The 26,835-nt window shown below is 49.3% G+C and overlaps 1 protein-coding gene across 1 annotated transcript in view; it reads left to right on the top strand.

Moving 5' to 3' along the window:
* Positions 1-17,831, top strand: part of SPSB4 (splA/ryanodine receptor domain and SOCS box containing 4) — an 85,847-nt gene extending 68,016 nt beyond the window's left edge. Inside the window, exon 3 of the mRNA XM_006078046.4 lies at positions 16,366-17,831. Within this exon, the coding sequence (XP_006078108.1) occupies positions 16,366-16,493 (128 nt within the window). The 3' untranslated portion in view covers positions 16,494-17,831. The remainder of the gene's footprint in view (positions 1-16,365) is intronic.
* Positions 17,832-26,835: the final 9,004 nt, after the last annotated feature.

The following is a 26,835-nucleotide window of genomic DNA, read 5'->3' as shown; positions in this document are numbered from 1 at the left end:
TTTCCCCTTCTAATTGCCATGAAGTTTTTGCCATCACCTCATATAATTGCCATTTCTTATTTGTACTTTTGAGATCTATCCCCTAGCAACTTGCAAGATTATTAATAACTTTATTAATACTGTATTAATAATACAATATTATTAGGTTGTTATTATTATTTAAGGTCAAGGGGATCTGGTTTTGCCACACCTTGAACTAAGGGATTTTTCTGCATTTTTCTCAGCTCACAATCAAAAAAGTTGATTTTGTCCATCATTTTTCTCTATGAATATGTTTTTGTTCATAACCCTCTACTATCTGCAACTCCTTGTCTGGAGTAAAATAAGAAATGTGAAGTTGTCTGATTTTACAGGAAAATGGGTATTATAGGTGGCTTATACCCAATGCAGAAGTGTTCTGGGCACTGAGGGGTGTCTCGTGAGGAACACAGACTCTGGAGCCCACGGCTCTGCCTATGCCCAGAAGGCATGAGCCCTCTCTGCATTTGAGCCTCCTTGGCTCTAATGTGGGCACACAGGGCATGTGCAGAGGTGCTGAGGACTAAGCAGGCTCCCCTGGGGCGGTGCTCGCCCAGCACCTGCGGCGTGAACTCCGTATCTGCTGCAGTGGTGGTACCAGTGCCATCCTCCAGTGGGGGCCTTTGCAGTACCCCCGACTCCTGTCGTCCTCACGCTGGCACACACCAGCCTGGTACCCACATGGAGAACTGGAGGGGAAGAGGGAGTGGGTGTATCTGGTGAGATCTGCCCAGTCTGGACTCTCAAAATCCACGCTGAGACCACAGAGAGAAAACGGGTTTTTGTGAAGCTCGGGTTTGCTTGTTTGTTTTTACATATAATTGTGGATATTATGGCCATGGACGGACAGTGAGCAAATTTCTGGGTCCACTGGAGTTTGTGCCTCTGTGGTTGGATCAGACCTTCTGGCAGCTCATGGGGGATGAGCTGCCCCCCAGGTGGCAGGTCCCAACTTCCCATCACTGTGGTAGATAAGCTTCACTCCGCAGTAGAGGCGACACTGCCAGTCTAGGGCTGTGTCTGGGCCTAGAAATATTTTGTGTGGCCATCCTAAATTACAGTAACTCAGACATGTCACATAAACATTTTGAATTCTTGGCTTTTTTGGAAAGGGCAGGGAATCTGGTAAGGGGGGCCCACATTCCTGCTGGGAGCTGAGGTCTGAGCTGAGCTGTGGCCCCTGGCGTGTGCGTCTCCAGTGTCTGTGGGTGCCACCACCCTCCCCCTGCCCGCCGCTTCCATCTGCTCCACACTGGTCCCTTAGGGTACCTGCCTGGCCGTGAGGCATTGGAGTTTGCAGCCTCTGGCTTAAAACACAGATGTACTTGTGATACTAGAAGTGGTTTCCATTCATGCACTGGTGGTCATTAGCTTTTTAAAAAGTTGTTTAAAAACAAGAAGTCATTTGCCTTGAAACTAGAAGTAGAAATAGAGTGGTCGTTTCTAAATTTACTAGCTATTATCCCTTATCAGAGCTCTAAACATACTGAAAATATTCATTTGCAGATCTCATCATTTACCACTTCTTAGTAGACACAATCTTCTTCTTCCAGAGCTATTTCATAAACACGGGATTCCTCTTGAGTCTGACTGGATCTTTTGACTAAGGGAGCGGGGAGCCAGGGTGAGAAACCTCGGCAGACTCCGTCCAAGAAGCCAGTGTACTCATCAGTTTCACTTAGCTTAAGAAAAACAAGCTTCCCCCATCCTCCGCTGGGCCTGTTCTGAGCTCACACTGGGAAAGGTCAAATAAACACAATCAATCCATTAGATGGCCTTCGTATTAAGCCCCTGGGGCTGATGCTGTTTAGCAAGAGGCTGAAGTGATGCTGTTTCCCAAGTGGAAGGAAGTTGGCCTGACCTTGGCGATTTGCTAGAAAACAGGAGTCAACTGTGCCAGTTGGCCTGAGTCGTTGGGAGGAGCGTAGTCCCAGGGCTGCGTGGGAAGGGGTGGGTGGTTCTGTGGTTGGACCTGGAACGGGGAGGCCCCCTCGTGTGGTCTGCACCTGTTTCCTTCTCCTCTCCAAGGTCTGCAGGCCAAATCCCGGACAGAACCAGGTGGATTGGGCAACCCATTAGTAACTAACCCCATAGGCGAGCGCCTCACCTGGGCCACCTCACAGCTTACCTGCCAGCCAGGGCTGGACTTTGTTGGGCCAGGGGCCTGTCAGTGGTCCATTCAGGGGCCTCTAGTGCACAGATAGCAAGCTAGCACCACCGCCTAGAGCTGGGCCAGGGTCAGGGCTCGGGGCAGGAGCACTGCCACCGAGTGGTGGAGTCGGGAGGGCTGCCTTTCCAGTGCGGACTGTCACGCCACCTCCCAGGAGAGTTTGACTACAGAACGTGCCCCGAACCACACTGCCTGAATTCCAGTCCCATTTTCACCACTTAACTGCAGCTTTCAGCCGGTTACTCTGGGCCTTGGTTTCCTCAGTCTATAAATGGGCTCTCATGATAGCAGCTGCCTCACTGGGCCATAGAGAGGAGTACGTATAGTAAGATATAAAGTCCTTGGGACATCTCATGACATAGGAAGTACTAGGTAGGTTCTTGCTCTGACTGTTCATAACTATGATTATTTCCAAAAGTCCAACCAAAGGGCCCAGTAAGAACACCAAGATGGGCTTTGAAAACCTACCAATATTCATGCTTCTGATGAAAAGACTGGAAGGAATGTCCTCCAAAGTAGAAGAGGCAGATGGACAGGACTGGATCAGGGTCCCCTGGGCCTGGGTCCAGACCCCTGCTCCTAATGCACTGGCTGCTCTGGCCTGCTCAGGCCTCTGGTCGGAATTATCTGTGGCTGTCGACATGCAAGCATCCCACACGGGGTGTCAGGGCCTAAGCTCACCACACCAGCTGCCTCTTTTTTTTTTTTTTCTCCACCTTTTCCTAAAGGACTAACTGCTCTGAAAACAAATATATGACCTGCATATGCCAGGTCCTATGCTGGGTGCCTCTGCCACCCTCTCATCCTCTCCCTGCTCCCCCGTGAGGCAGGGGTTGTCACCCTTGTAAAAGGAAGCATCTGCCATGTGAGACCAGGATTAACTCCACATCTTCTCACCCCAGACCTGTGCTTCTCCTTTCTAGTGAAGTGATGTCTTCTCCCGAGCTATACTACGTTCTCAGCAGACGAGAGTGTAATTACCCATCAACTAGAATTTAACTGTAATTCATCTTCCAGCCAAGCTCTCATTTGAGCCAGACTGAGGCCAACTCGTGATTTTCCTCATTAGCTTTTGCCCTTTTTCCTTTTTTTTGTTTTTAACAACTTCTGATGGGCTTCTTGGGTGGTGCTAGTGGTAAAGGACCCACCTGCCAATGCAGGAGACAAAGAAACGGGGGGTTTGATCCCCGGGTTGAAAAGATCTCCTGGAGGAAGGCATGGAACCCAGTCCATTTTTCTTGCCTGGAGGATCCCATAGATGGAAGAGCCTGGCAGGTTATAGTCAACAGGGTTGCAAAGAGTTGGACACAACTGAAGCAATTTAGCATGCACACACGAACTTCTGATACACAGCATTGGTTGTTTGTTTATTATTAACCATAACCTTTGGTTGCAATACACTATCATCATTGATCCCATGCATAGTCCTCTTTCATTCTGCTGTGGTGATTCCTATATTTCTTTCTCTCTAATATTATGCCACCATGAATCCATCAGCCAACTTAGGACTAGAACATTGACAACCAGGCACCTCTGTGCCTCCCTGGTCCAGCCTTGTTAACTCCCTACACCCTGCCTCAAAGCCACCACTCCTGAATTTTGTATTTGCCATTCCTTTTAGATTTTTTTAGGCACATATAGTATGTGTCTAGATAATGCCTTGTTTAATTTCGTTCTCAGACTTTCTAGTTTGCCCACTTCTGTTCCCCTACCACACTGTGTTCATTACCATGTGAGTAGTGAAAGTGTCAGTCACTCAGTTGTGTCCGACTCTGAGATCCCATGGACTGTAGTCCACCTGGCTCCTCTATCCGTGGAATTCTCCAGGCAAAAATACTTGCCTGGAGTGGGTAGCCATTTCCTTCTCCAAGGGATCTTCCTGTCCCAGGGATTGATCCAGGGCCTCCTGCATTGCAGGCAGATTCTTTACCATCTAAACCACCAGGGAAGCCCGTTCATTATCATAATTTTAAGTAAACCTGCTCTCAGGCTGGCAACTCCTGCTCTCCACACACTTATTCTTCTTTCAAAAGAGACACTTCAGGAGGAATGGGGGTCCCATCCCTGAGGGCCCCGACCTTGCCCTGGATGGGATGAGTACCCTGCTCCCTGCTTTGGTCTTCGCATGTTGGACGTGCTTCGTTCAGTAGGGGCAGCCGGGTTGTTCCCATGGCTGCAGCAGCAGAGAAAACTTAAGGGTGTTGGGATGACCCATGGTGTAGGGTGCGCGCCAGCCAGGCCTCCTCCCACTCCCCCAGGGCTCCTCTCCCCACATGACCAGGGGCTGTCCTAGCCCAGGGGCAGTGTGTCCAGCCATCGTGCGGCTCCCTGGGGCAGGCTCCAAACTGAAAACAGTCAGATTTTATGGGAAATTTTTCAGCTGAGTCAGGAACATCCCTCCAGCTCTAGACCAAGGAGCTGCGCAGAGTGTTGCTAATTCTGTCTGCCTGCAGGAACCTTGCTGGAGGCTTCTTGAGCTGGGTGGTAGGAAAAGGCTACTTTTAAATTCGTTCCTTGCACCAGAAGAGCTGGGCCATAGTTTACTTTGTAGAGATGAAGGCTCGCAGCAGCTGCCTCCCTTGCCCCAGACACCAGCCCCCCTATTCTCGTGGGCCCAACCCCCACGATGTCCAAAGCAGAGCCATGGGGCTGGGCACAAGGACAAGAGCCAGTCCCTGCCTGGGGGATCTCACAGTCCTCAGGGGCGAAGACGACGTCACCATGACGTCAGGTGCTGCCCAGGATGTCACGTGGGGTGGGTCCATCCCCAAATGCTCCCAGTCACCCAGATGGGCACTTGACTAAGACCCCTAGGGTACAGCCATTTCCAGTGAGAAATGGACACCGACTTATTTTAATTTAACAGACTAGATTTTCTGCAACAATTGATTGTTGTTCCTTCAAAGTATCTGCTGGAAAACTGTGAACTTTCCCCATGTTACACAAGAGAGATTCTTTGAACACATCTTAGAGGTATGCCTTCAGAGGCAACAAATATCCTTCTTACCCATCAGTGGAGCTAACTCTTATTCAGCTAAGAGAGCTAAACTTCTCTTAATTGCTGCCTCCTCCAGGAAGCCGTCCTGGACACTCCCAGGCTGGCTTAGACGGCCCCTCTTACTGGCTCCCACAGCTCCCGCTACAATTCCTTCTCTTAAGCATAGACCCCACTGGGCTTATTTCAATCTCCCTGTCCTGTCTGTCATCCCATGAATCTCTGGGTGTCTGGCTGTGTACTCAGGACCTGCAAAGCACGTCTATACATAGAAGTCTGATGAATACATGCATGAGTGGTGAGCATGAGTTGGACAATCCTCAGAGTCCACAAACATGACATTAGAACTCGGGTATCCCTCCAAACCCTTCTTGAGAAGGCTTTCATTAAAACAGTGATGTCTTTTGTGCCTTGGCTTCTCCATCTTCAGGATGGACCAGTGAAGTTATCTTCCATGGTTCAAGTTTGCTGCTGAAGCAGACTGGCCTTGGCCTTGTACTAGGGTGGAGGCTGAACTTGGAATCCTCTCCAGTACAGCTTCCCACACCCGAGCCAGGCTCTCAGAAGCTGGGCAGGAGATGGGAGCATCTTCCTTCTCCCCACTCTCTCCCAACCCCAGCACATAGAGGCTTCTCCAGGCTGCCTCTGCTTGGAGGTTGAGACGCCTCAACAGGGGCCAAGGCCATGAAGCCCCCAGGAGGGAACTCCCCAGCACCCTCCTGGAGCTATTCTTTCATTCTCACAGCTGAGGGAGTGCAGCAGCTAACACCTCCTGGCGTTGGCGAGGCCAGGCATGGCTGCAGAGTAAGCAGAACAGCACCTCCAGCCCTACTGAGATCTTGGCCAGCAGGGCAGAGAGTATCAGTGGAGGAAAAATCCATAGACAGAGGATTCAGGTCAGCAAATCCCTTGTTCTTTTGACAGTTCTGTGGCTAAAATGAGCCTCACCTGGTACAGCCTCTAAGCTGCCAGCCTTGCCTTCTAAATAATAGCAGGTTGTAACCAGCTAGCCTTGGGCTTCCCTGGTAGCTTAGCTGGTAAAGAATCCATCTGTAATGCAGGAGACCCCCATTCTATTCTTGGGTTGGGAAGATCCTTTGGAGGAGGGATAGGCTACCCACTCCAGTATTCTTGGGCTTCCCTGGTGGCTCAGATGGTAAAGAATCCACCTGCAATGCAGGAGACTTGGATTCGATCCCTGGATTAGGAAGATCCCCTGGAGGAGGGCATGACAACCCACTCCAGCATTCTTGCCTGGAGAATCCCCAAGGACAGAGAAACCTGGTGGGCTGCATGCATTGGCTCTAAAGAGTTGGAGGTGACTACCCACGCACCAACCAGCCTCAGCATCACCTCCCCCAGGAAGCCTACCTGGCCTGTGCCAACAGCATGGGAGCCACGACCCTGAGTTTCCAAGCCTCCCCAGCATGTATCTCACAGGTCTCCTTGGCCTTGCCATTCACTTTTTCTTGTGCACTGAAGCCTAATTTGATTGGGTTCAGTCAGAGTCCTTTCACTGCCCAGATGAAATGCGACTTATGTTCCGCCAAGCGTCAGCTGGTGGAAAGGACCCCCAGCCATCTTGTCAATCCACTTGCCGCACTGGTAGAAGCTAAGGCCCTGAGGAGGACGGGAAGGCCGCTCTGCCAGATGGTGGCCGAGGCCAGCCAGAGCCCAGGGCTGCCAGCTGCTCGGTCACTTCCCAGTCAGCTGTGAGGTGGAACGGGACACACGTGACCTGAATGCCAGAGTCTTCTTGTGCCCAGCTCGTTGTCCAGCCCCCAGCCCTGCACTTCCACTCCTCGGCCACCCCATCCCACCTGCCTGCCTCCCCCCATACTCTTCGTTCCCGGGAATAATGAATTGTTCAGCTGGGTGAGGAGGGGGGGCGAGGAAAAGCAGTGCTGATGGGCTGAGCAACAGAGAGCGAAGTAATGGTCACGGAGGGGAGGGGAGAGGCGGAGGCTGATAGGCAGTCACTGGGTTCCTGGAAAGGACGTTGAGGGGCGATGCTGAGGTCCGTGGTGTGGCCCAGGACGTAGGTTGGAGGAGCGTGGCCCTGAGGATGAGGCAGTCCAGAACCAGGAGGTTGAGTGATTGAGAGGGTTGTGCCCTGGAGGAATCCATCTTCAAGGGGTGGCAGGTATTGGTGGAGAGGGGACCAAGGAGGCCAGGCCAGAGCCCCAAAAGATGAGGGGCTAGAGGCCAGCAGATGACAGCTTTGAGGATCAGGAGAGGATGGAGCCAACTGGTATGAGCCACAGAGGAGCTGGGACTTCTTACAGCAGATGGAGGCTATAGAGCTTGGTGTGTGGCTGACGAAGCAAGGGGTCCTGCCCACCTCCTGCCCTGAGTCACCAACAGCCCCCAGGGAAGGCTGAAGGGTCAGGGGTGTCCTGGGAGAGGATGCTGGGTTCAGTTAGGGTGGGGTGCCATATCTGTGTGAAGCAGCACTTCCAGAGGGCACAGTGGAAGGTCTGAGGCTGGGGGAGCCGGGGCCTGGGGTCAGAGGTCAGGAGGCATGGAGCACTACACGGGGCAGCACTTTAGAGACATGACAGCCGCTGGATGGAGGCTTTTCCAAGCATCACAATCTAATGGGTCTTCATATCACCTACTCTACCTTCCTTTGCTTCTGTGTTCCATTTACTCTCCCCATTTCCTGGAAGCTTGTGCCATCGTGTTTCTTGAATTCCTTTTTCATTTTGCTGGAGTATCTCCTGAAGTAACTTTCAGGCTGGGTGGGCAGAGACTCTTCTTTTAGAGCCATGGAACACATCTGAAAATGCAGCTGCTATTCACTCCACGGCAGTGTAGTTCCCCTCTGCTTGGGAGCACCGTGGAGTCTTTAGGTGAGCATCATTTGCTGCCGAGTCCTGGGTCAGGGAGCTGGTGGGTGGGCCAGCCCCTCGGGCACTTCCACCTGATAGACGTGTCTGTGCCCGTGATACTTGTTGGCATTGAACAAGCATCTGTTCATCTGAAGATGCTGCTTTTGTCCCAGATGTAGTCACAACCTTTTTTTAATTGGAGAAACAGTGAAGCTTGCTAAGAGAAAACTCCAGATGCTATGAGCTTTCTAGATGTAAGCCGAGGTCTCTGTTGGCCGTGAGAGGGCTAGTTGGTAGAGGGGTGCTGTATTTTAGAAGTGAGCTGGTAATGACACATCCCTCCATTTGTATAGTTAGCTAAGTGGGTTGACACCTGACAGATGCAGTCCTCGAGGGTGGGGGAACCACCTCATTAGGGAGGAGGCGACACTTAATTTGAGTCCTGAAAGAGGACCTACAGATGTCTGGCAGGCAGTACAGGGAAGGGTGTTCTAGCTGAAGGAACAGCATGAAGGGAGGCCTAGAGGCATGCAGGCAATGCTGTGAGTCCTTAGACACCAAAACTGTAGTCTGTGGAAAGTGGTTAGTACAGTGTCTGACATGCAGAGTGTGGGTGTGCTTGCCCACATGTGTGTCTTCTCTTTCTTTCCCTGAAAACAAAGTGTCTACTCAAGTTCAGATTTCAGAGCTGTCACTGAAAGCTTCCCCCATCTGCTGACCATTGTCTAAACTGTTTCGAAAGAATTTCATATCTTGACCTTTAAAATGTTCATCTTTTTTTTTTTTTTCAAAATATGATTGCAGGAATGGGGGTAGGGTGATAATTGGTATCTTGGCATGTCCCCACCATCAGCAGAGGAGGCTTCTAGGGACCCAAATAAGGAGCTTAAGGCACCAACTGCCTAGATCTCCACTGTTTCCTTCACATAGACCATCAAAACCAGAGGAGCTAATGCATCCATTTTATTGACAAGAAAACAGAGCTCGTGGGAAGTTTTGTAGGTCACGCAGCGGGTAAGTGGTGGAGAATTATCAAAAATTCAGCTCACTGGAGAACTTTGGAAATGATTGCCTTGTGATATTTTTAGCACGGAACCAGACATCCAGCCCTGGCTCCAGTAAGTCTTCATAAAGAGTAGAGCATTGTCAATTAGGATGACGTACTGGGGCATTTTTAGGACCATAATAAGTAAATTATTTACTATTTTTAAAGGCTCCTCTTGGGCTGATGACATAAGACATACTGTAGAGAAAACGCCTTTGCAGCAAGAGGCATGTTGTGTCATACCATCATCACAAGGCATAGATAGAGGTGTTGCTACTCCCGTTTTACAGATGAGAAAACTGTAACTCTGGGAGGATGAGCCAGCTCTCTGGACCACTGGTGGTGAGAGCAGGAGCTGGGATTCCAAGCCAGCCCCTTCCACCGACTTTGTCTGTTGAGGCCAAAAGGTGGGAAGGTGGGAAGGTGCCCACCAGGGAGACAAGGCATTCCTAACTCAGCCAGTGATTAATTTTTTTAACATAAACTTGAAGTATAACATATAGGATGAAAGTATACTAGTTTCAGGTGATTAAGCCTGATGGTTTTTACAAACTAAACACGCTAGTATTGCCAGAACTCAAAATCAAGGAGCAGAACAATATCCAGTCCTCCCTAGTCACTGCTCCCCACCAAGCCCGATTTCATGCCCAGTGTCACCACTGCCCGATTTCATCATCCTGCTATTGAGCTCTGTACAGATAAGGTTTCACCATAAAGTACTTTCACTTCGAATTATTAAGAGTGGTTCATCCATTTTTTTTTTTAATGTAATTGTGGTTCCTTTGGGCTTCCCAGGTGGTGCTAGTGGTAAAGAACCACCTGCCAATGCAGGAGACATAAGAGACTTGGGTTCGATCACTGGATTGGGAAGACCCCCTGGAGAAGGAAATGGCAACCCACTCCAGTATTCTTGCCTGGAGAATCCCATGGACACAGGAGCCTGGCGGGCTACAGTTCAAAGGGTCACAAGAGTCAGACACAACTGAAAGCGATTTAGCATGCACACACGTGGTTCCTTCATTCTCATGGGTGATTAGTATTCTACTATAAGAAGAGACTGGGGCCTTCCCAGGTAGCTCAGCTGGTAAAGAATCCACTCGCAGTGCAGAAGACCTGGGTTCGATCCCTGGGTTGGGAAGATCCCCTGGAGAAGGGCATGGCAACCCACTCTAGTATCCTTGCCTGGAGAATCCCATGGACACAGGAGCCTGGAGTCGCAAAGAATTGAACACGACTGACCAACTAAGCACACACAGCATGAGAAGAGCCCACTAATCACCCCTGAGAATGAACAGCTTAGCGACTAAACACCACACACACTGCACCATGGGAAGACACAGCTTGTAGGTGCACTCCACCACGGGTGGAGAGTAGAATTCTTGAAGCATCCAAGCACATGCATTTTGGTGAGCCTGTATATACCAGGGGAGGCTGTGGGCCATAGGTGCAGTCTCAGTAGACACGCCCAGTTTTCCAGAATGGTTGTGCCCATTTACACACCCTCCTGAAGCCATATGCGCACTCCAGTTGCTTCACATCCTCACCAGCATTTACCACTACCTTATTTTCACTTCAGCCATTGTTGTTGGCATATAGCAGAGTCACATCATGGTGTTAATTTGAACTTCCCTGATACTTCTTGAAATTGAGCACTTTTTCATGTATTTATTGGTTATTTGGAAATTCAGTTTTGCAAACAATGATTCCTTTTTAAATACATTTTTGTCAGAAAATATTTCTGAGAGTAGCTCCCACGCTGAAAGATGCTGCATTTCTCTTCCCACCTGGGTGATCATTTCTAAGCCTTGACATCTGGCAGTTCTGAGAATGGCTCCAAAGCCAGAGGGAGCAAGAAAGAGGAGCTGGGGGATGGCCCAGGCCACACTGGACATCCTCAGAGCTCTGGAAGCTCCACAGCCATGGCAGGAACTTTCTCTGTATGCTTTGGGGTTGCTGTGAAGTCATCAGTTAAAGTTCCCTCAGAAATTAGGAGAGATGGTTTACATTTCACATTGAGGGCTAAAGGCACACTCTGAACTCCAGCCCCTCTTGCTTGACTCAATTCTTTTGGAGTTTGGGCTCTGGATTGATTTCAGTGACTATGGAGGAATGGGGAAAAACAGAGCTCTTTCCCTCTCTTCAGCTCCTAAGTGGGCAGGGAACACACAGAATTGAGTTTGCTGACCAGGCTTAGCATTCTGGACATTGAAGACCTAGTATGTGCCTGGAGCTTTAAAGCTCTTACAAAAGCTCTTAAATCCTGGCAGTGATTGTCAAACCTTAACAGCTCCAAATTTTCCTGTTTCAAAATGCAAACCCATCTCCCGTCACTCAAAGAAAGAATTGCTGTCCTCCCAGCAGTGCTTAGTCGCTCAGTCATGTCCAACTCTTTGTGACCCCATGGACTGTAGCCCGCCAGGCTCTCCTTCCCATGGGGATTCTTCAGGCAAGAATACTAGAGTGGGTTGCCATGCTCTCCTCCAAGGGATCTTCCCAATCCAGGGATTGAGCCCTGGTCTCCCACATTGCAGGTAGATTCTTTGCCATTTAAGCCACTGGGGAAGCCTGGCCTCCCAGCAGACCCCATCTCATTAACAGCCCTGCCCAAGCTCATCCTCACAAAGGGTGACCTGGATGGGGAAGAGATAGTCAGAGGTGCCAAATGTCTGACACCTACTATGTGCTGGTTACTGTGCCAAGTGCATTATACTTTCTAACTCATTAGCCCTCATCACAAGCCTCTTGCCCTGTTCTCAGGGGGTTTACAGGAGTATGGGGAGCTAAGCCAGAAACCTTGCCAGTTGAGAGCAATTTATTTCAATAGCTTGAAACAGCTACAGAAGACACACCCCAAAGTAGCAAGTCAATTCATTCATTTAATAGACAGTTTCTGGGCCATCCCCCTGTGACAGGCCCAGGCTGGTGGTTGGGGGCCCTAAGACAGATGTGTCAGGCTGATGTCTTTTAAATTCACCATCTCCTTGTAATTGTAATTTAACAATGAATAAGGAGATTAAAGGGACAGGACAACTAAATGCAACGAATGATTCTTAGCTGGGCTCTTTGGCTAGAAAGGACATTTTGAAACTGTGGGTGATCCTTGAATGGGGCCTGAGTATCATTAATCCATGGCAGTGGTGGCACATAATCTGGTTTAATGGCTGCACTGTGGTACATACAGGAGAATGACCCCATTGCCCATTTGTTAGGACATGCACACTAAAGTGATTGGGGGTGACTGGGCATCAGGTTGGCAACTTACTCTCAGATGGATCAGGAAAAAAGTTCTTTGTACCATACTCACAAACTTTCTGTAAGTTCATTGTTTTTAGAATAAATGTTTTAATTTTAAAATTTTAAAAATAATGTTATGTATTTATTTATGGCTATGCTGAATTCTTGTTGCTCTGAGGGCTTTTCTCTAGTTGTGTTTGGCAGGGGCTGCTCTCTAGGTGTAGCGTGCTGGCTTCTCACGGTGGTGGCTTCTCTTGTTATGGAACACGGGCTCTAAGTGCCTGGTCTTTGTAGTTGCAATACAAGGGCTGGGTTGTTTCAGCTCCTGGGCTCTGGAGCACAGGCTCAGTAGTTGTGGTGCACGAGCTTAGTTGCTCCATGGCATGTGGGATCTTCCTGGATTAGGGATTGAACGCATGTCTCCTGCATTGGCAAGTGGATTCTTTACCACTGAGCCACCAGGGAAGCCCTAAAAAAAAATTTTAAGGTAAAAAGAAAAAAATGAAATATAAAGTCCTTGCCACGTTTGTCTGGGCCAAGGAAGAGAGCACTTCCAGTCAAGGTGGTGCCCAGGCCTGTTCCACCAGTACACCAAGAGTGGGGACCAGTTTCCCTAGCTCCTGCTATGCACCATGCCCAGGGTGAGGCACTATGCTTTTGTCATTTCCTTTAATCTTCTCTGGGAACCTGGGGATTGTTGCTCCATTTTACAAGTGAAGAAACAAGTGCTCCCAGTGCCAGACAGAGGCACAGATAGAGTTAGCAGAGTTGGAGCTTGAAATCAGGGACTTCGAATTCCTGGAGATCCCCCAGAGGGTGTATGCCAGAAGAGGGGGGTGTCTGATGGCCCTGAAGAATGCGAGAAGGGGAATATGGCTGGCAGGATCCATGTTGAAATGGGCAGGTGTGAGAGCAGAAAAGGCGTCTTGGTAGCAGGGCAGCCCCTTTCAGTTCAGTTCAGTTCAGTCGCTCAGATGTGTTGACCCTGTGACCCCATGGACTGCAGCATGCCAGGCCTCCCTGTCCATCACCAACTCCCAGAGCCTACTCAAGCTCATCTCCATTGAGTCAGTGATACCATCCAACTATCTCAGCTTGAACATCAGGAAGTTCATGGTTCATGTATTGCTGAAGCCTGGCTTGGAGAATTTTAAGCATTACTTTACTAGCTTGTGAGATGAGTGCAGTTGTGCGGTGTTTGAGCATTCTTTGCATTGCCTTTCTTTGGGATTGGAATGAAAACTGACCTTTTCCAGTCCTGTGGCCACTGCTGAGTTTTCCAAATTTGCTGGCATATTGAGTGCAGCACTTTGAAAGCATCATCTTTTAGGATTTGAAATAGCTCAACTGGAATTCTATCACTTCCTCTAGCTTTGTTCATAGTGATGCTTCCTAAGGCCCTAAGGCAGCCCTTTATGTGGATGCAGACCTCATGGTGGGAGAGATGGTCATTGGTGACCTGAAAAGTGGTCAGAGCCAGAGTAAGAGTCTTCGGACTGTGTGAGCCTGGGAGGCAGGAGACCCTCTCCTTCTTCATACTTTAAGTGATCTTTCATTACTGCATGGTGTTTAAAGGAAGCAGCGTGAAGCTCCACATACAGGCTTTTGTTCTGTGCTTGTCCAGACAAGCCTCTTTCCCTCTGAGTCTTAGTCTCCTTTTTTCTGAAGTAGATGGTGTCAACTCTAAATGAAATAAGCCTAACATAGCAAAGGGACAATAGAAGCTCAATAAGTGTGGCTAAGATATAAGACAATTTTCAGTTTCTAGCTGCCTGAGTCCAACTCCCAGCTTTGCCATTTACCAGCTGTGTGTCTTAGGACAAGTAACTTACCTCTTCTGTATTTCTATTTCTTCCTCCTTAAAATGGGGATGATAATAGCGCCTACCTGATTCCCATGTGAGTGGATACAGTCGTATCTGACTCTTTATGATCCCATGGACTGTCGGCTCCTCCATCCATGGAATTCTCCAGGCAAGAATACTGGAGTGGATTGCCATTCCTTTCTCCAGGGTATCTTCTCAACCCAGAGAACGAATCCAGGTCTCCTGCATTGCAGGCAGATTCTTTACTCTCTGAGCCACTAGGGAAGTCTAAAGAGCACATGAGTTGGGAAAGACAAAGAGCTTAGCACAGCACCTGGCCTCATAACACACCTTCAGTAACAGTAACTACAACTGTATTTCATCTTTCCTGTTGCCTGGTAAGTAAGTAGCAATTTCTCATTAAATAAGGACTTAAGGTTTTTTTCTCCCTAATGTCCAGTGGCACAGACAGCAAGCACTGGTTCTACAGGAACTAAAAGGAGATCATGGGAAGGTCAAAAGGTCAAAGATGGGACAATTCAGGTGGAGAGGCAGGGAAAGGGGTCCACAGAGGCCTAATTTTGGGGACAGTGCAAAGCTTGGATGGGAACCAGGTGGGGAAAGGGGGAGGAGAGCTGGGTGCAGGGGTGTTGCTAGGGGGGAGATAAGGACATCTCGAGGGGGGGTGTCAGGTGTTGGCCCAAGCATGTTGACCATGTGACCACAAAACTCTGGGTGAGGGAAAGAAGGGATGTCTGGGCCTCCCTGGTCAGCCTAAAGAGTTTGTATGAGGATGGAAAGAGGATACAGAGCTGAGAGCATTTAAAACCACCAACACTCCACCCAGATATGCCACCAGGCATCCTCGCCCCACATGAAGGACGGCTAGGTATGCTCCTGTGTGTGGCTCCCAATGCAGCAGTCAAGTCTGGCTTTGATTTTAAGGGTTCTTCCCATTAACTCTGCAACTCCAATAAATGAAAATTCCTATAAAATGCACTCTCAACACTCCCCCATTCTTTCCATTCCCTTGTGATATTATTCCAATCACAGCTCTTGTGTTAGTGCTTATCACTCACAGTTTTATTGTATCTTAGCATGTTATAGAATGCTTTTTAAACATCACATGTTCTATTGACCAAAAGAAAGTGCTAAGATGCAGCTGCAGGCCTCTAGCATGTTCCTGTGGGCTTGGGAAAACTAGGGTTGCACGAGCCACATGAGACAGCAAATGGCAGCATCCTCTTCATTCCTGATCCAGATGAGTAGCACCATGCCCCTCTCTCCAGACCTCCCAGCCTGTCCTATCTTACACCTCTATGCTTTTACCTGTTCTCTCTGCCTAGAACACGACTCAACTCACATCACATAAAACTCCTATTCACCCTTCAAAACCCCATTTCAGGTATCCTCCCTTTAAAGCTTTTCAAACAATGGCCTGGCTTCTGTCCTTGTGCATGTAACATACTGCATATGTTACACTCTACTACAGTTATTCATGTGTTTAAACCTCCAGACATCAAGCCTTCCTCCACTTTCAGGGCTGTCTTTGGCCTTGGCTTAGAGCTGTCTGTACTGAGTCCAATCAGTGGGCCTGATCGGTATCCCCAGAGTCCGATCAGAGGGCCTGGAAGAGAATAAGAGTTTCATAAGTGTGTCTGCAATAAACCTAGTTAAAACTTGGTCCTATGTCCAGAGGTTCCATGGTGGATGACTTTTAATTCATGAATTTTTTTCCAGAAATAGACATTAGAAGAAAATGCATTCTTCCACTGACTATCAAAGGAGATTATGAGGAGACGTTTGAGGGTTTAAAGACATTCCAAATAGCCCCCGCCCCACCTGTTTCTAAGAGGATACACCCTAGGTCAGCTGCTCTAACTTTTATCATGACCTGCAATGAGAAGTATTTTTTGCATTGAGACATGATAAACACCTACATCGGAAAGAGAGCTTTCACGGAACAGCATGCCCTTACTATGGGCATGCCTCTCTGTTTTGTTCTTTTCTTTCCCTTTCTTTTCTTTATCGCTGGTCACCACGCAATGAATTGATTCCATGAGTCTTTAGTCTGTTGCACCCACAGTTTGAAAAACACTGCTCTAAGCCTTCAGTTTCTCCTAATATGACCATAGAAAGCTTCTCAGAGGAGCTCAGGGCCCCGAAGGGCAGTCCCGGGGCAGGTATCTGGGACTGTGCATGGGGTGGATGGGAGAGATGTGAGGACAGGCTCTCATAAGACTCTAACCCTCCTCCCTCTCCTTGCAGCCGAGCCCCTGCCACTGATGGATCTGTGCCGGAGATGCATCCGCCTGGCCCTGGGCCGCCAGCGCCTGCAGGACATCAGCTCCCTGCCCCTGCCTCAGTCTCTCAAGAACTATCTGCAGTACCAGTGAGCCGGGGGCAGCGGGGGCACCCACAGCCTGGGCCTGTCCCTTCTCGGTCACACAGTGCATCAGGAAGGAGTCTCCCTCCCCACCCTGGTTCACCGGGACATTCAGTTCTTTGAAAGGCCAGGACGTCTTCCCCAGTTTGGAAACACAATGTCTGTTGCCAAAAGGATTTGCTGCCTTGGAAGCCACCCTCCGAAGTCAGACACCTCTTTGGAAGCCAGGAAGAGCCGAGCCCGTGCCGGGTTGGAGATTCTGCCCCGCTGAGCAGGACACAGCGGCCACTGATATTGATCCGCTAGCCTGTTTCCTTATTCAAGAGAATGAATAAAATATTTGGGCAGGAGACTTTGTGTGGTGGCCCCACTGCAGACAGGGCCAGGGGAAAATTGGCCCGCTCTGGGGAGAACTTTGCCTCTGAATAATGAATGGTGAAAGCAGCTTGATGCGTGCCCTTTGGGCCCCCGCCCCTCCCAGAGCAGCAGGATTGTCAGGACACTTTCAGACGCTCTGCCCCTTTGAAAGACTTGTGACCCAGGGATGCCCAGCTGTGGAGTTGGTGAGCGGACAACGCAGTGTTGAGACTCGTCCCAGCTTACCTCTCTGAATGTTGTTTACCTCCCCTCTCATGCGTTCCCCTTCCCAACCCTGACCCCCAGGCTCTGGAAGCTCCAGGCACCTCTCTTCAGGGAAGCTGAGTCTGACAAATTCACCCCAGGGAATGAGTGTCTCCTTTATTATTGTTGTTATTTTAAGTAGTGATGCATTTTAAAAGAAGAGTGTGGTGAGGGCAGTACTTAGTCCACAGGTGCTATTGGGGGGCTTGGGGGCCTTGTGACACCCAAGGGGGTGATGTCCTTGGCTGGGGAGCCTTCCCGGGGGGCTGAGGGTCTCCAGGCAACTGTCCATTCAGGATGCAGCCTGGCTGCCACAAAGCTTTATTTGAGCGCATTATTTTTTCACTTGAGGAGACTCAACGCAAGTTTGCTTCTGTCTCACGTGTGTGTGTGTGTCTGTGTGGGTGTGTGTGCGCGCCCGCTCATGCGTGTGTGACGTGCTGTGTATTTATCAGCTTGGGGCCACGGGGCAGCCTTGTAAGTGGAAGGGTGGACATGGGGCACCTTCTCCACCAGCCTGGCCTGTCCTCCCTGGGGACCCATGCTGCTGCCGCCACCACCACAGAACATCTCTTGTGTTCCCAACATTCCCTGCCCAGACCGATTTTTAACTGGAAATTGTCGCAACAGTGGGACACCAGAGCCTCAGACGGCACTGCCTCCTGCCACCTTAATGTGAATTGACTGATGAATGAAGAGCGTTTCTAATAAAGTCTGTTGTTCAGTCCTTCAGCTGTTTATTCACTGCTTTTTGGGGAGGGGCTGGGAGAGCGTCCTCTGTCAGCCTAGCTGCCAAACCCTGAGAAGGCAGGCCTGTACTTCCCTCTCCAGGCACGTCCCATCTCTTCTGTCTGGTTGTCCCCATGTGAGCCCAGACTCTAGGCATTTTACAAAGGCCTGCCCCAGCCAAGAGAACGGGCCTGGGATTGGGGGCCATATAAGGCTAACTACAATGGTGGAAAAACAGGCCAAATTATGGATGCCAGCACTGTGATATCCATTGGATGGCTCTTCAAGGTGCACAGGGTGGAGCAGGATAAACCCAAAAGGCCAACAGTTTCAAAGTGACCCAAAAGTGGGGTTGGATGCAACTTTGGCGGGACATGCCATCTACAAGGAGCAGTGCAGATTGCCAAAGGGTGAGTGTGTGGGTCAGCCAGGCTCAGAGTTGGAAGGAAGTCAGGAGCCAGTTCAGGCTGGGTTCTAGGCCAGGACTGGTGCAGTATCCATTCAGCAGTACAGGCCATCAACACGCACTCTGCCAGCCTCTGAGGACCGTGAGCTCAAGCAGATCCATCCCCAGTGGAGTCATTCATGGCACAGCCTAATGAAGGAAGAGGGAGCTCTTGAAGGGACTGGAGCAGATAGAGCCTGAAGGGAGGGCTTCCTGGAAAAGGCACTTCACAGCTGTTTCTTTAGGGAAGACAGCCCTGGTGAGGATAGATCAAAAGAACCAGACGTGCTGCACCACCCCCAGGACCCCAGGCCAGGACTCAGCCTCAGGCAGGTCTGGGGTGTAGAAGGCAGGCGCTGCCTCAGGCTTTGGGGTTAGAGGCCTGGGTTTGAATCCAGATTTATATATGCTGTGACCTTGGATAAGTCACCCCTTCTCTACACAATATATGGGCTAGACCAGGTTACCGGAGGGTAAGGACCCTTTTCTCAACTCATAAGGTCCCAGTTTCAACACCAGCTCTCCAGCTCGACTGTATCCTGCTCATGTAATTCCTTTCCCTCAGCAGTGTGCTCCCAGTCCTCACTGCATGTTCTCCAGGATCACCCTCCCCAAAGAGCTCTGAGCCACTCTCTTCCACGAAGCCTCCTAAACCCACCCACCAAAGTCCACCTGCTCTGAGAGTCAGTTCCTTGTCTCCCAGGCTGACGATGCCTCTCCTGGCACCTAGGACCCCTGCTCAAGCACGTGAACTGGAGCCCCTCTCTGCCCTGTGACCTCATTTGCTTTTGGTCCATGAGCCTTGGAATGGTAGGGCCTGGGCCTGCTCCTTCCTACATAGTGCTGGGATCAAACACATGGACTCAGCAAAGGCCTGGTGGCGGGTAGAGGGGTCCCATCTACAGTTAGGGTGCCCATGGAACCTGCAAGGAGAATCCGGGGAGGGGAGGCAAGCGGGTGGCAGGGAGGACTTCCTGGATCCTCTGGAACCTCAGGCCTCTGACTCCCTGGCCATTCTGCAGGCATTGTTGGGCATTTGCATGCACCCAGCACTGCCTAGGGACAGGAGGGAGGTGTGGGCTGTCTGATGGAGCTCACATTTTAAGGAAAAGGTGATGATGCAGAAGCAAAACAACTGTGAGATGACATCAGAGGGAAAAGATGAGCTGGGCCAAGGGCACCAGAGTGGGGAGCAGAGGGATCCCATTGCTGAGGGCAACCAAGGAAGGCCTCTGGAGAGATGCTGAGTTCTGGAAAAACACAAGGGAGCCAAACAAGTGATAGGGAGTGGATGGTGGGGGCCCCTCTCGATGAGGGGAACTTCCGGCTGCCCCAATCTGCTCCAAGCGGGAGGTTCTGCGCCGCTGTGAGCTGAGCTGAGGTTGAGAGCCCCTGTTTTCTCTGCCCCAGGTTCCCATTCAGATTGCCTGTGTATGTGCGACACACGTCCAGGCTTCCTTGTGTGTTGGTACCTCCTACACACACACTTGGACTTCTCTGGTGGCTTAGTAGTAAAGAATGTGCCTGCCAAGCAGGAGATGTGCTTTCGATCCCTGGGTCAGGAAGATCTCCTGGAGAAGGAAATGGCAACCCACTCCATTATTCTTGCCTGGGAAATCCATTGACAGAGGAACCTGGAGGGCTACTGTCCGTGGGGTCCCAAGAGTTGGACATGACTAGTGACTGACCAACCAACACACACACACACACACACACACACACACACGACAGCCTTTCCCTCGTGGACACCCTGGGCACCTCCTTACCACCCAGGGCCAGTGTCCGTCATCCCCCAGCCCCTGGCCCTCTCACCCCTGGCATGTTCTCCGAGGTTCCTGACAGACGCACTTACTCAAACAGTCCTGCTAATCACTTTTTAATTGTCTGCAAAATAGCATACGGTGGGCTGGGTTCCCCACAGACCCGAGCCCTGCCGAATGCCCTCCCATCAGCCCCACCAGTCTCTCTTTACCCTCAATGTCACATTCCCAATTTCTGGAGCCACCCCTCCTTCCCTTACTTTCTTCCCATCATGACAGCAGTTGGCTACTTTGGCGGGGGGTTTCTTTCACCAAGAAACAACGGCTTCATCACCTTACGATGTCACAGCCAAAATGGTAGCAGGCGACAGGTCGCAGAGTCACATGGCAATTGATCTGTGCCAGGACAGTTTTACCCACTCCCCGGGACCTCTATCCAACATAAGTCACACCTGTGCCTCAGCAAAGGGGCAAAACAGCCTGTGCATTGCTCCCCAGGTCCGCAGTGAGGAGAGAAAATCTCCACTTTTAATCTAAAACACAGAGAGTTGGACTGCTGTTCTCTCTAGTTCTGGGGGCCTGGGTCCCATCCCAGTCTGTAGATGGGGTTTCGTCATTCTACTTAAAGTATGTGTGTGATTTAATGAAATTGAGCCCAACTCAGAAAAAAAATCAAGTAATTGAACAGAAAATCCAGATTTCTGACCTCTTAAAAATTAGGGAGATGTGGTAAGACCAAGCCCGCATTCCTTGCTGGTGATGCTGGCAGAGGCTGAGTTGTGACCGCCCCTTGAGAAGGGGCCCTTGTTCTGTGATCCACCCCTCCCAAGACACAGGGGACCTCTAACTGCCAACCTCCCTCCTGGGCATTAACTGTCTGAGTTGGGGTCAAGGCATCTGCATTCGCCTCTCTGGACTATCCCCAGGACATACATCAGTGGGTAAACACACAGGCACACACACACACATGCACAATCAAACCAAGGGAGGCTTCACAAAGGGCGTCTGCTGGTTCTGGACTTGACTTTGAAATATCTCACATGCTTAGCCACTGATGTCCAAAGAGCTCACAGGCATCAAGGATCTCTCCCCAGACACCAGACATGCCCTGAGTGTCTCTGGTTAGACAGTGAATTCCTTGAGGACCAATTCCTTGGGTCCTCCTGTTAATGAGCTGTATTATATGACTATACAAGCCTGGTTGCATGTTAGAATCCCTTGAGGAATACTGTAAAAACTCCCAGGACCCAGGTCCTTCCCCAGACCAATTAAATCAGGACCTCTGGGGGTGGCGTCCTAGCCTTGGTAGTTTTTAAAGCTCTCCAGGTGAGTCCAGGGTGCAGGCAGGGTTGAGCCCACCTGGATGAGGTGCTTGAGTCCATCATCTCAGTGAAGACGGGGTGATGTTAGTGAGCATGTACAGTCTTCCCTCAGTATCCCTGAGGGATTTGTTCCAGGGTTCCCCAGAGATACCAAACTCCTCAGATGCTCAAGTTCCTTATGGTATAAGATGGTGCAGTGAGGTCAACCCTCCTATTTGCGGTTCCACATGAGCAGATTCAACCAACTGCAGATGGATCTGGTTGGTTGACTTGCAGGCTGCAGAACTCCTGAATACAAAGGGCCAACTGTGTGTTATAGAAGAGAAAAAAGCTGACCCAGCCCACCCAGCGTTCTCCTAGAGGGGAATATTTTGAATGGCGCTTGTCACCAATGTGCCTAAGTCCAAAGCCAGGGAGTCCTCCTCCTTTTCCCTTCCTTTAGTGATGCTGACCCGGTTGTTTTCCAGAGCCAAGGAGGAAGGACCAGCTGGCTTTGCCCTGATGCTGCACAGCTCATGACGGATTGATTCCAGCCCTACTTATCCTCCCTGTTCTGTGGGGCCCAAGGTATGTGGAGAATTTCTCAGAGAGTGTTGCATGACCCGTCAGAATAACTGAAGAATAACTAGTGTGAGACAGACTGAAAATGGTTTGGTTTTGAATGGAAGAATTTGAGATAGTGAGACCTGGCTGTAATTTTCCTAATATTTAGCCTAATATTTCCTAATATTTAGAAACCTTGCTTTCTTACACAAGATGACACATTTGGCCAATAACAGTGGTGCTCCCTCCACTTTCTTGATGGATTTGGGAGTGAATAAGCCAACTCTGGAGTGGTGACAGTGTCTTCCCTTGTTTTTTCTACACAGTAAATAGGGCTCTTTTGTATGAGGAACCCTGGAGTTGCTGAGTGCCCAGCCCACCAGCCCATGTGGGGGGATTCAGGTACACAAGTCCTTTTTCTTCCAACCAGCACAGAGGCCTCAGATACACTTCTTCTACGCCTAGGGGTTTTTCCATTCAACAGGGATAATGTATTGATGATTTGTTGCACAGGGATGGCATTTAAAGGAAAGAGTTGCCATTCAGTCATCACTTTGAGTCAACAAATGGCTCTGTGTCAGGCCTTGTGCCAGACCCAAGGGGTGTCTTGCTCCTGCCACCCAGGGGCACCCCCCACGCCCCAGCAGAGGGACTGAGATGCAAATGGGTGGATGCAAAGCCCAGTGCCGGCTGATGGTGTGAGCAAGGGGCCTAGAGAAAAGAAGGCCCAGCAGAAGCAGTGCATGGAGGTGGGAAAGGGCTCAGAGTGTGATAGAGATCGCCCAGGTGATAGAGGATGAGCTGAGGGGGGAGCAGGAGGCAGGGGGCAGTGATGCAGGATGAAGGCTCGTAAGCTGCACTCAGGAATAAGGGCTTGGAAGGGGTCGGAGTTCCAGGAGGACACAGTCAACACACTCCAAAAGGAAGCTGGGACTTCCCCGGTGGTACAGTGGTAAGAATCCACCTGCCAACGCAGGGGACACAGTTTCGATCCTGGGTCTGGGAAGATTCCACATGCCACAGAGCAACTAAACTCACGCACCACGACTACTGAGCCCAAGTTCTAAAGTCCGGGAGCAGCAGCTACTGAAGCCCATGTCCTCTAGAGCCTGTGCTCCACAGAGAAGCCACCACAAGGAGAAGCCTGTGCATCACAACAAAGAGTAGACCCCACTCACCGCAACTAGAGAAAGCCCCTGCAAAGCAACGAAGATCCAACATAGCCGAAAATAAATAATTTTTTTTAAAGGGAGAATGAAGAGAGTTAATAGAAAGGCATCATACAGAGGTGGGGCAGGGCTTGGGAAGCCAACCATTGAGAGTGAAGCACCCTGGGCTCGCATGGCTGGCTGGGGGAGATTGTTATGTCACTCAGTCTGGGTGGCTAAGAGAGGAAACTAACTGGAAAGGCAGGGATCTGTAACTATAAGAGAGCCAGCCAATAGGAGCTATGGCCTTAGATGAAGGAACACTCTGTGCCAACCACAGTCTGTCAGGGAGAGAGCAAGGGCATTAATACTCTGACCCATCTCTTGTCCCTCCTCCAGTCTCCATTAGTGTCTGCCCAGTGGCTGAAGCCCTGAGGAGCATAGCAAACAAGGGGATCTGATTGGTCTTGTCCATAGAGGTCCTTCAGAGCAGGGCAGAGAAGGAAGAATGTGGATCTATATGAATCAAGAGAACATTCCATAGACTTGATCCTATAGATCTAAAAAATTCTTTTTTCAAGCAAAATTGTAAAGATCCAAAAGCTTAGTGAAATAGATAAAAGCCAGTTTGTTCCAGATATATGTGTTGGGGGTGCTTGCAAAGCCCCCCTCCCCCTCCGTGCCTCTCCCACCTGAACATCAAATGCTAAGCAGCTGAAGCATCTCCAAGGAGCCTTAGGCTACCATCAAAATTGTATTTTTCCCAAGTATAACGCAATCGTGTAACAGGAAGCAGCAAGTGCAGGGCCTGGACTAGATTTCTTAAATGCTGCTGCAGGAGCCAAGGCAGACATGAAGCAGAAAAGATATTTAATCTATGCTTTTGTACAGCCTTCCTGGAGTGTCTGTGGAAGGGGGCTTAGCAAGCAGGCAAAAGTAGAGGTGGGGAAATCAAGAGAAAGTCTGTTGGTCCCAAGAACCAGGAAGGCCTGAATGAAGACCTTGGGAGTAGGTGTTTGGGAAGAGAAAGCTGATGCAAAAAGCCCATGTCCATAGCTTGATGACTGCATGCATGCTGGAGTTAGGTGGGGGAAGGTGTGAGGACACTCGCCATCCATCCATTAGAAAAATAGGCATTAGGGCCTGCCATGTGCCGGGCCCTGCTGGTGGTGCTGAGGAAACCACAGAGAAGAAAATGAATAAAAGTCTCCACCCTTGTGCAATTTATCATCTAGTAGGAAAGGAACACAAGCAAGTAAGCTGGTGATGGTACCAAACAGGGAAGAGACATAGGGAGCAGATAGAGAAGTTGCTATAGCCGTGTGTTTGCAGATGTCTATGGAGAAGGAAATGGCAATCCACTCCATTAGTTTTGCCTGGAGAATTCCATGGACAGAGGAGCCTGGTGGCTAAAGTCCATGGGGTCACAAAGAGTTGGACACGACTGAGTGACTAACACTTTGCAGATGTCTAACAACCAGCTCTCTGGGGAAAAATTTAAAAGCCTGATTTGAAGTGTTTGTTGTTTTCCATAGTATAAATACTCCACCACAGCCAATTTCAAGCTTCAGTATGATGTCCCTAAATGCAGAGTTGGGAAAAGATGATCAGTGGCCAACCATTAAATATTATTTCTGCCATATAGATACCTAAATGTCAGTTACCCATAGGGCAAAGATGCATGCTTGAGCGTGCGTGCTCAGTCATGTCCAACTCTGTGACCCCATGGACTGTAGCTTGCCAGGCTCCTCTGCCCATGGGATTTCCCAGGCAAGAATACTGAAGTGGTTTTCCATTTCCTTCTCCAGCGGATCTTTCCAACCTAGGGATCAAATCCATATCTCCTGCACTGGCAGGCAGATTCTTTACCACTAGTGCCTCTTGGGAAGCAGGGCAAGGTTGATAGTAATATAATTAAAAGTGGTAAGTTTATGGTTTTTATTATCTTTGTTTCCAGTATAATTTTTCAAATTGTAAGTTTATATGATTGAATTTTTAATAATGTTGTAATCAATAACCAGCTTTCAAAATTCCTGAAATTTTAACCATCAGCTATTGCAGGCTAGTATGAGCGAGCTCCAGGATGCCACCAGTCTGCTAGGATTGGAATTACCCCAAAGCTATTCTGTGGTGCTGGAGAAGACTCTTGAGAGTCCCTTCGACAGCAAGGAGATCAAACCAGTCAATCCTAAAGGAAATAAACCTTGAATATTCATGGAAGGACTGATGCTGAAGCTGATGCTCCTGATGCCAAGAGCTGACTCATTGGAAAAAGACCCTGATGCTGGGAAAGATTGAGGGCAGGAGGAGAAGGGGACGATAGAGGGTGAGATGGTTGGATGGCATCACCGACTTGGTGGACATGAGTTTGAGCAAACTCACAGAGATGGTGAAGGACAGGGCAGCCTGGCGTGCTGCAGTCCATGGGATCACAATGAGCTGAACATGAGTTAGCAACTTAACAGCAACAGTGCTATTCTGATCCACCAGGTGGGAGCATATTTTGACTGTCCTAAGAGTAAAGTTGTCTCTATGCTGAAATGCCCCTTGCAGAGTGACAAGGAGAAGCTGGATTAGAGTAGACGAGAATGAGGAAGCCAAGCCTGGATGAAGCCTTGCCAGCATTGACCCAGAGTCTGACCTGGCACAACCAGAAGTTTATATATCTGGCCACTCCTGAACAACCACCAGGCACATAACATTTCTAGAAACTACACAAAATAGAAATACAAGATCTTAAACAAAAATGCAAAGCAAATCCAAGATAAAAGGTTTATCCTGACCAAAGTTGGTTTGTTTCATGAGTTGATTTAAAAATCAAAAAATGATGCAATTCATCATATTGACCAAGTAAAAAAGAAAAACCATTATCATCTCAGATTTAAATGTAAAAAATTTGCTAAAATGCCACCCTTGTTTACAATTTAAAAAGACTCAGTAAACTGGGAAGAGGGAAACATTCTTAATATAGTAAAAGAAATCCACAAAACACCTACAGCTAATATCATGTTTAATGATAAATTATTGAATGCTTTCCTCTTAGCCAACAAACAGGAAAGATTGCCCACTATTTCTATGCAACATTATATTGGAAATCTAGGCAGTCCATAAGACTGTATATGAAATTACAAAGTATTAAAAATTGGAAGAGAAGAAATACAACCAACATTTGCAGATGACATTTGGTTCAGTTCAGTCGCTCAGTCGTGTCCTGACTCTTTGCGACCCCATGAATTGCAGCATGCAAGGCCTCCCTGTCCATCACCAACTCCCGGAGTTCACTCAAACTCTTGTCCATCTAGTTGATGATGCCATCCAGCCATCTCATCCTCTGTCGTCCCCTTCTCCTCCTGCCCCCAATCCCTCCCAGCATCAGAGTCTTTTCCAATGAGTCAACTTGTCGCATGAGGTGGCCAAAGTATTGGAGTTTCAGCTTCAGCATCGTTCCTTCCAAAGAACACCCAGGACTGACCTCCTTTAGAATGGATTGGTTGGATCTCCTTGCCGTCCAAGGGACTCTCAAGAGTCTTCTCCAACACCATAGTTCAAAGGCATGAATTCTTTGGCCCTCAGCTTTCTTCACAGTCCAACTCTCACATCCATACATGACCACTGGAAAAACCATAGCCTTGACTAGACGGACCTTTGTTGGCAAAGTAATGTCTCTGCTTTTTAATATGCTGTCCAGGTTGCTCATGACTTTTCTTCCAAGGAATAAGCGTCTTTTAATTTCATGGCTGCAGTCACCATCTGCAGTGATTTTGGAGCCCCAAAATATAAAGTC

This window comes from Bubalus bubalis, chromosome 1 (assembly GCF_019923935.1).
Source record: "Bubalus bubalis isolate 160015118507 breed Murrah chromosome 1, NDDB_SH_1, whole genome shotgun sequence".
NCBI lineage: Eukaryota > Metazoa > Chordata > Mammalia > Artiodactyla > Bovidae > Bubalus > Bubalus bubalis.
The sequence above is the reverse complement of the archived record's forward strand: the minus strand, read 5'-3'. Positions and strand labels throughout refer to the sequence as shown.